The sequence below is a fragment of the Anastrepha obliqua genome, chromosome 5, assembly GCF_027943255.1.
Source record: "Anastrepha obliqua isolate idAnaObli1 chromosome 5, idAnaObli1_1.0, whole genome shotgun sequence".
Classification (NCBI taxonomy): Eukaryota; Metazoa; Arthropoda; class Insecta; order Diptera; family Tephritidae; genus Anastrepha; species Anastrepha obliqua.
The window spans coordinates 17769616-17778741 of NC_072896.1; the positions used below are offsets into that span (position 1 = coordinate 17769616).

Here is a 9126-nt window from a genome sequence, read left to right on the forward strand (position 1 = left end):
ACATGCTAAGTCTTATTTCGAAATGTCTGGAACCATTTGGTTTACTCGCTTTATTTTAGATGTCTTTTTAATTGCCTTCATATTTTTTGGTGCATTTTTGTTTCGGCGTGCTTCGGTAAATCAGACTTGCCACAGCTCAAAACTTTGTTGCACGCAGTGCATTTGCATTTGAATGGATCGTTAGCCACAGCTTCAAACTAGCCACTAAAATTTCGTCGTCAAGCCACTTGTTATTGAACTTTTGTTTCCGATACTTGCATTGTTTTTCCTGGTGTTCCTCCGAAGAGTCAGTCGAAGAGGAGGAGCTCATTTCTATAAAATATATGCATTTTAAATATTATATAAAAAGCTAAAACTAAAATAATTGCAAACTTACTTCAAAAGTGAAAAGCACCAGAAAACGTGGGACAACTAACAATTTTCGCGCAAAGAAAAAATCGTGCTAGCGTTAACGAAGAAAAAAACAGCCAATGTTGCCATACTAACTCTTTTAAAAGTATGCTGCCATAAGGAAAAGAAGTCTGGCATGAAATCTTACCGCAGATTTTTATTTTAAATGCACTTTTTTAATTTTACCCCACTATTTTAAAATTTGTTTTTGTCCGTCCTGAAAGTTCCCTACATTTATAGAATTTAAAAAAAATCTGTCCCTCTTTTCCCTACAACCACATTTTTCGACGAAAATCCCTACATGTAGGGAATTTTCCCTACATTTACCATCACTGGCTGGAATGCACAAAAACTAGCAACTTTCGACGTACGGCAAGTGCGCTGAACAAACCGGCAATTCTTTAAACAAGGAAAAATTTTGTATCGCGGATATTTTTATTGATGGTGTTTTTATTATACAAAATTGGATACAGAAAATAAATGTAATTTTAATTAAATTCAATTCAAATGCATCCTTATTTTTTCGATAAAGGCTTGAAAGCGTAGAGAAAAGGCTTAGCTTAACCAAGATGTCCTGAAAAATGAATGTGCGTCTTGATTTCAAAGTTATGGCAGGTTATGGTAGCATTCACCGTCTACGACTACTCTTACTGCTACAGCAACAATTACCATACATATTATAAAAACCCTCTTTCGCTTTGATAAACATTACTTTTGTAATGTAATATATTGTTACGAATTTGTTACCCTTTCATCAGGATAAAATGTCTCACAATAAATCCTCTGACTTCGATTACTGGATTGTTAAATGAAAGTCACAAATTAGTGGCAACACAGCTTGTTTGCTTCTAGATATGGCAATTCGTGTCTTTTGACAAGTTCTGTACAGCCAAGGCGAATTCATGTTTTTGTTTTAGTATCCCATTGGTTTGCGTCAAGAATGATAGTGAAGAAAATTGCGCCTTCGGAACTCGCCGTTACGCAAAAGTCCAAACAAACAAAGGGAAGGGGAATTACTTGTCTGTGAATAAGAAGAGTAGGCGAAGACAGTGGAAAAAACCGAACACAAGAAATTATACGCACACACACACTTTCTTGCCGCGGCATCTTCACAAAACAAAAGGCAAACAAACTTGAAGTTTAAAGGTTTTATATTAATTTGTGCTTTCACAATTAAACTAACGGTACATTAGTTTGGTTAGTTTAAATCTCACAAATAACAATACTACCAAGTGATTCACTGAATTTTCAAAAACATGCAATTTATATTCCTTTTGTCTCTTTTGTATTGGAATTTGAGCTGACGTCCAACTTGTCGAAATCGCGAAAAACAACGTAACTGTTTTGGCAACGCACCACCTATGCTACTCAATTCGCTTAGGTCTTTACTTTATTTATCGCGATTTGGCAAGTCTGACGTCAGTTCCCTTTCGAATACAAAAGAAATGAACAAAACAAACAAAAGGATGAGAATTTGCTTATTTGTAAAAGTTCAGTGTGATTTGTGAGATTTAAAGTAAACAATCTAATAAAAACAAAAAGCGCGTGTAAAATTGTAAAAGCTTAAATGAATATTAAGCCATTAAATATTGTGTGGCCGTGTGTATAATTAGTAGTTTCTATTGCTTTCGCATACTCTTTTGGTTTCAACCATAGTTATTGGCCAAACCTTGGAAATCTATCATCCTTGGGCGAAATCTTCCTCTGAAAATAATAGTCTTATCGCCTTGCCGAAAGTTCATTTGAATGAATAGACGGAAATACCAACAATGATCAACACGATTCTCTAACGATTTCTAATAAATATTCATATAAAAGAAAAAAAAACATGCAAACACTAAACAATCCAGTCGGTTATGGAGGCTACAATTCCTCTTCCACATCCAAAGATTGGCACTATTGGTGTCGACTTTGCGCGAAAATTGATACACATAGTAAAAACATATTCTATGAACATCAGCCACTAATGACTTTTACTAGGGGAAAAAGTGACGATAATAGATGTACAATGGCCATCGCAATAGGAAAATATTTTTGCGTTCAAGTATGAATAAACCTTAAATTAATCATTTCACTTGTAATAATTATACATTTTATTTAGATTAAACACGATGACGAACTGCCCAAATTATTATGCACAGAGTGCATTTCATTGATGACAACCCTTCTAGATTTTAATCAACGTGTTGATAAAGTGCAAGAAATGTATGCTGCACTGCAAAGTGCTCAATTCAGTAACGATACAGATTTCCAGTCTATTCGACTAAAATATGGAATTTTGAAGGAAGATCCAGCTCAATTATACAAGCACCAACATCAAAAAGATTATTTTACTGAGACGATTGATCAAACAAATATGGCTAACATGCACAATTTTGAAGTTAAACTAATAAAAGAAATCTCGAGGGATGGCATCCAAGACGATGAAGTTGACTATGCACATGAATCTGAGGGAGCTGAAAGTGAAGATCCTTTTGCCAGCAAAATTGGCGTAGAGACCGCTGAGGGCCAGACATTTTGTGCAATAAAAGAATGTGATGCAGAAAGTAGGGACGGTAAAGTTTCTAATTTCATAAAGTCGAAAGAAAAACATAAGTTATTCAAAACCAAAATATTCATAAATGAAAAGGGAGAATCATCAAAGGAAGATAATAACTTAAAACTAATGGATGATAACCGTAAACGATCTGGCAAAAGTAGTCATAAGCAAAAGATCAAAAAGTGCGTTCCTGATGCCGAGGTAGGGTCAATTGATGACAAATACTTTTGTAGCGACTGCTCACTTCATTTCCAACGTCCTGGCAATTATCGTATACATATGAAGAAAAGACATGGAATGGCATTAGAACCCTTGACATGCTCACAATGTCCTAGAACCTTTAAGACTATATTTGATCTGAATTTTCATATAAATAAGCATCGCCCACTATCAGAAAAAAGAATATTTCCATGTCCACAATGTGATCGAAAATTTCAGACAAAAGGTTATGTAGCGAGACATGTAAAGTTTGTTCATGAAGATATTCGTCCATTTATTTGTGAGGAATGTGGTGAAGGAACACGAACGGAAGCTACACTACGAGAACACATGCTTACACATACAGACCTTGCACCTTTTGAATGCGAAATATGTAAGAAAGGTTTTAAAAATCGTGCGCGCCTTAAGGTAATAAGAAAAATTAATTAATTGTACAAAATTATCTGCAGGAATTTTTGTAGAAACACATGGACATACACAGTACCAGTAAGCACATCTGTAGCGAATGTGGCCTAAAACTTAACTCGCGTGTGACTTTAAATCTTCATATGCTTGTACATTCTGATGTCATGCGACACAAGTGTGACTATTGCGGGCGAGCATTTAAGCGAGCCAAAACGCTGAAAAATCATTTAATACTTCATAGCGGTCTAAAACCTTATTCATGTGACTTTTGTGATAAAACCTTCGCTGATGGAGCCAATTGTCGTACTCATAAAAGAAAATCACACCCGGAGGAATTAGCTGCTTTAAAAGCATCAGGCGAAAAAACTTACACAAAAAATATACCCAATTTGGCAGTGTTAAAAACAATGTAAGTAAGACACAGACTTTAAAAACGGTTAATGGTTTAAAAATAGAAAATCTTTAAGTATATTAAATTTGGCCTTTCTTTAGAACGCAGTCGGCTGAAAATCTTGTTCCTGTTGTCTCCAAACAGAGCGGTAATTTTTCATTAGGTAAAAAGCCGAAACCTCAAACCGATTGCACTGATGGCACAAAATACTCCATTTCGTCGATAGAAGAAGATAAGTCTACTGAAGCATTACTTTCAGGAAGTGAAACAATTTTTAAAGAGAATAGCTCGGACCCTGGAAACATTTCGGATAGAATCAACATGCCATCGTCGTTTTGGTAAAGAAAAATATAATCGGTTCTGTAAAGTTATATAGTTTATATAAGTAGAAGTTTTTTAAGAGCTGGAATTAAAAACTGATCTAATCAAAATCTGTACTGTATTTATCTTTTCTTTTTTAATAAGTATAAAAAAATTATTGCAAAATTTCAAGTAGAAATAGTGGGGTTTAATAAACCACCTTCGGGGAGGTGATTAACACGGTTCACTAGACAGGGCTAGTATACTGGTGCGGCAGCCCTTGGTCGGGAAAAACCCGAGTCATTCCGGTAACGTAGAACCGGCTGCCAATGGCACAACTACGTTCTGGATACTGTAGCAGGTTAAACTTCTACATATCCAGAATCGACCCCGACATTCCAAACACATGTCCGGCATGTGAAGGTACCCCGCACGACATTAACCACCTCTTCACATACCCCCTAAAACCGACTCATCTAACACCCCTCTCCCTCTGGACCCAACCTGTCGAAACAGCATGTTTCCTGGGCCTACCACTAGATGAGCTAGACGAAGATGACCGGGGATATGCTCTACACTGACAGGGCTACCATTACTGCTAAAACAACAACAACAAGGTGATTTACACATCAAAACTCCTTCCTGATACTGCGAATCTGAGTTTAAAGCTTATAACAGATGTACTCTGCCAACTTCAAAACGTTAATCGGCTGATTTGCTGATCTAATATGAGATGTGACCATGCTGCCAACCGAAGATGAATTCGAGTGTAAGGAATCGAAGCGCTGAGACTGTCAATGGTGTTCGCGATACTTAGTACTTCCGTTAAACTAAAACGAACCAGCTCTGAGGCGCGTAAACTCCCGACTTCATAAGGACTTAAATGCATCACGAAAGCTAAGAAATTGTTCGAGAAGTGCGGCTGCGTATTCAAAGATTGTTTTGGAAAATTTGGTAGAGCTGTCAATGTGAAAGATCGAATAGACACAAGACACCGCGCTGAGTTGCACTAGCAAAGTGCGATGGAGAGCAAATTGGATAATCAAAGATATGCAGCAAAGTAGAGTAATTGACCTACCAATAAACCCATAGAGCACATCTTGTTGTTGTTGTAGCAGCGTAAACAGTCCCCCCACACATATGGGGTATGCTGCTGAATTGACAGTCCTTGGACGGATATAAATCCAGGTCGTTCCGACTGTCGTGAAACAAGGAGCACATCGATAATGCTGGTTAAAAGGAAAGATAGTGTGTAGCACCCGGTTTTGTGTAGATTAAGTCACAAATCACACAAGTTCTGCAAAGTGTATAGGAAATGCAGAGTCACATTCGTGTTAAAGGAATTCCGCAATGGGCCAAGTGGAGCTTATCTGGGTATCACTAAAACGATGGAGAATTTCATGCGGAAGCTAAAAATGGGAAATATATCGCATGTCAATTGTCTGTTTTGCATTTTTAAAAACAATTACATCTCAAAAATTATTCAACCCTCTTTAGGACCAAATACCCCTCATTTGATGTAAATTCTTTCAATGTTTTGAGAAAATAAAATTTATCTGAAAAAAAAAAAACCAAAAGTAAACGTCGTTTTTCGAAAATGTTTCCCATTAAAATATAATTTCATTAACCCTAGTAGCCAGTGTGCTAATTAAGTTAGGGTTATATTGTATATATCTCCTATAAATAATAATAATTTCATTAAAATGTATATTTGCTTACCTTTCTTTCGAAATACCGCGTGTTTGCTTTCAGCTACACTTGAAAAAAAACCTTTGAATCAACTCTGGCTACGCTATACAGTGTTATATGCTATTTTTGGAAAATTAACTGTTTTATTAAAATGAGATTTAAAACGAATCTAAATATTGCGTTATTAATATGCGCGATAATAGTACACAAATTTTAGCACCATTAAAAATCAGCACCAGAAGTCCTATTAACCACTTTTTTTTCAGCGAAACAGTGCGTATTCTTTACAGGTTGCCGCAAAGATTCTACAGAACTCCTCATTTCGTTTTCTTATCCGTACACAAATTTTACAAACGGACTATAACACGAGTATTTTGGCAGATGGTCATCACGACTGATCGGTATAAAATATAAGCGGCTTTGACCACTATTTTGCAAGTTTGATGCAAAAGAATAAAGTTTATATTGCAACTTAAAAGTAAATATTACAACATGTACCAGGTAGCAATAGTTTTTGAATATATTGTTTTTAGTGCATGCACTTTGTTTGATTTGTTGAACAAATTCAACTCATTTTTATTCTTACCAAAACGACGACTGTATGTTGTTTCTCTCCGTAAGACTACCAGTGCCTGAACTGTCTTTTTTAAAAAATTGTTTGGCTGCCCGATAACACTGTTTCAGCAGACGCATCTACCCCTGTCAACGAATTGGAGTGGTTTGTGTCAACAGTAGAATCTAGTGGAGGTTTCAGCTTTCTACCTAACGAAAAATTGCCACTCTGTTTGGAGACGACTGGGATAAGATTTTCGGTTGATTTTGTTCTAAGGAAACACCAAAATAATTTACTTAAAAGTTTTTAATAATTAATTATCTTTTACTTACACAGTTTTCAGTACAGCCAATTTTTGTATATTTTTCGTATATGTTTTTTCGCCTGAAGCCTCTAACGCTGCTAATTCCTCCGGATGAGTTTTTCTTTTGTGCGTACGACAATTAGCCCCATTGGCAAAGGTTTTATCACAGAAGTCACATGAATAAGGTTTTAGACCACTGTGGAGTATTAAATGGTTTTTCAGCGTTTTGGCACGTTTGAAAGCCCGCCCACAGTAGTCACATTTGTGGCGCATAACATCAGAATGTACAAGCATATGTAAGTTTAAAGTCACACGAGAATTTAGTTTTAAGCCACACTCGTTGCAGATGTGCTTATTAGAACTGTGCGTATCCATATGTTTCTACAAAAAACCCTTAATTATAATTTTCTTTACCCAATATGAATTTCCAATTACCTTTAGGCGCGCACGATTTTTAAAACCTTTCTTACATATTTCGCATTCAAAAGGTGCAAAGTCTGTATGTGTAAGCATGTGTTCTCGTAGTGTAGCTTCCGTTCGTGTTCCTTCACCACATTCCTCACAAATAAATGGACGAATATCTTCATGAACAAACTTTATATGGCTGGCAACATATCCTTTTTTCGAAAATTTTCGGTCACATTGTGGACATGGAAATATTCGTTTCTCAAAAAGTGGTCGATGTGTTTTTATATGAAAATTCAGATCAAATATAGTCTTGAAGGATTTGGAGCATTGGGAACATGTCAACGGTTCTAATGCCATTCCATGTCTTTTCTTCATATGTATACGATAATTGCCAGGACGTTGAAAATGAAGTGAGCAGTCGCTACAATAGTATTTGTCATCATTTGGCTCTTTCTCAGCGCGGATAAGACACTTTCCGGACTTATCTTGCCCTTTTAAACCTTCTTTTGTACTTATGTTTATTCTGGTTTTTCTTTGTTGTTCTTTCGAAGGCATAGCAGGAGGACATTTATTATCATTACTTTCTCCATCACACTCTTTTATTGCACAAAATGGCTTGTCCTCAGCGGTCTCAACACCAAAATCGCTGGCAAAAGGATCTTCACTATCATCTCTCTCATCTTCATCGGATTGAATACCATCTCGTGGATTTTCTCTTTTCAATATGATCTCAAATTTATTTAAATTTTCCATAACAGCTTCATCAGTATTCTCAGTGAAACAGTCTTCTTCATATTGGTGCGTATATAACTGAGTTGGATCTTCCTTCAAAATTCCATATTTCAGCCGAATAGACTGAAAATCTGTATCCTTACTGTAGTGACCACTTTGCAGGGCAGTATACATTTCTTGCACTTTAGCAACACGTTCATTGAAATTCGCAATATTTGACACCAATGAAGTGCACTCCGTGCATAACAATTGAGGCAGATCATCATCGTGTTTAACCTGAATGTAAATACAATCCGTAAAAAAAAATAAAAGGATATATGCATACATATGCACATTTAAAATTTAATCATACTTGTACGTAAAAATATTTTCCAATTGCAACGGCCAATGTACTCCTTTTATCGTCACTATTTCCACCAGCGGAAGTTATTAGTCGTTGATGTTCATAGAATATATTTTTACTATGTATATCAATTTTCGCGCAAAGTCGACACCAATAGTGCCAATCTTTGGATGTGGAAGAGGATTTGCAGCCTCCATAACCGGCTGGATCGTTTAGTGTTTGCATGTTTTTTTTTTTTGTTTTATATGAATATTTATTAGAAATCGTTAGAGAATCGTGTTGATCATTGTTGGTATTTCCGTCTATTCATTCAAATGAACTTTTGGCAAGGCGATAAGACTCTTAGTTTCAGAGGAAGAATTTGCCCAAGGATGATAGATTTCCAAGGTTTGGCCAATAACTATGGTTGAAACCAAAAGAGTATGCGAAAGCAATAGAAACTACTAATTATACACACGGCCACACAATATTTAATGGCTTAATATTCATTTAAGCTTTTACAATTTTACACGCGCTTTTTGTTTTTATTAGATTGTTTACTTTAAATCTCACAAATCACACTGAACTTTTACAAATAAGCAAATTCTCATCCTTTTGTTTGTTTTGTTCATTTCTTTTGTATTCGAAAGGGAACTGACGTCAGACTTGCCAAATCGCGATAAATAAAGTAAAGACCTAAGCGAATTGAGTAGCATAGGTGGTGCGTTGCCAAAACAGTTACGTTGTTTTTCGCGATTTCGACAAGTTGGACGTCAGCTCAAATTCCAATACAAAAGAGACAAAAGGAATATAAATTGCATGTTTTTGAAAATTCAGTGAATCACTTGGTAGTATTGTTATTTGTGAGATTTAA

The 9126-nt window shown here is 35.9% G+C and overlaps 2 protein-coding genes across 2 annotated transcripts; one reads left to right on the forward strand and one right to left on the reverse strand.

Annotated features, from left to right (window-relative positions):
• Positions 1-1842: 1842 nt before the first annotated feature.
• Positions 1843-4356, forward strand: LOC129249247 (zinc finger protein 91-like). Its single transcript, XM_054888940.1, has 4 exons — positions 1843-2434; positions 2492-3556; positions 3610-3962; positions 4046-4356. Exons 1-4 carry the CDS (start codon positions 2219-2221, stop codon positions 4284-4286), a joined length of 1875 nt encoding a protein of 624 aa, XP_054744915.1. The 5' UTR covers positions 1843-2218; the 3' UTR covers positions 4287-4356.
• A 2072-nt stretch (positions 4357-6428) lies between these two features.
• LOC129249252 (zinc finger protein weckle-like) lies at positions 6429-8877 on the reverse strand. The gene is made up of 4 exons (XM_054888945.1): positions 8283-8877; positions 7226-8206; positions 6819-7171; positions 6429-6757 (listed from the first exon to the last, which is right to left on the reverse strand). Exons 1-4 carry the CDS (start codon positions 8496-8498, stop codon positions 6580-6582), a joined length of 1728 nt encoding a protein of 575 aa, XP_054744920.1. The 5' UTR covers positions 8499-8877; the 3' UTR covers positions 6429-6579.
• Between the last annotated feature and the right edge of the window lie 249 nt (positions 8878-9126).

Excerpts from the sequence above, each read along its gene's own strand:
- LOC129249252 (XM_054888945.1), bottom strand. The coding sequence starts at position 8,498 with ATGCAAACACTAAACGATCCAGCCGGTTATGGAGGCTGCAAATCCTCT. Across the intron at positions 8,207-8,282 it reads GAAAATATTTTTACGTACAA|GTTAAACACGATGATGATCT; the intron begins GTATGATTAAAT and ends ATTTACATTCAG. Across the intron at positions 7,172-7,225 it reads AAAATCGTGCGCGCCTAAAG|AAACATATGGATACGCACAG; the intron begins GTAATTGGAAAT and ends GGTTTTTTGTAG.
- LOC129249247 (XM_054888940.1), top strand. The coding sequence starts at position 2,219 with ATGCAAACACTAAACAATCCAGTCGGTTATGGAGGCTACAATTCCTCT. Across the intron at positions 2,435-2,491 it reads GAAAATATTTTTGCGTTCAA|ATTAAACACGATGACGAACT; the intron begins GTATGAATAAAC and ends CATTTTATTTAG. Across the intron at positions 3,963-4,045 it reads TTGGCAGTGTTAAAAACAAT|AACGCAGTCGGCTGAAAATC; the intron begins GTAAGTAAGACA and ends GCCTTTCTTTAG.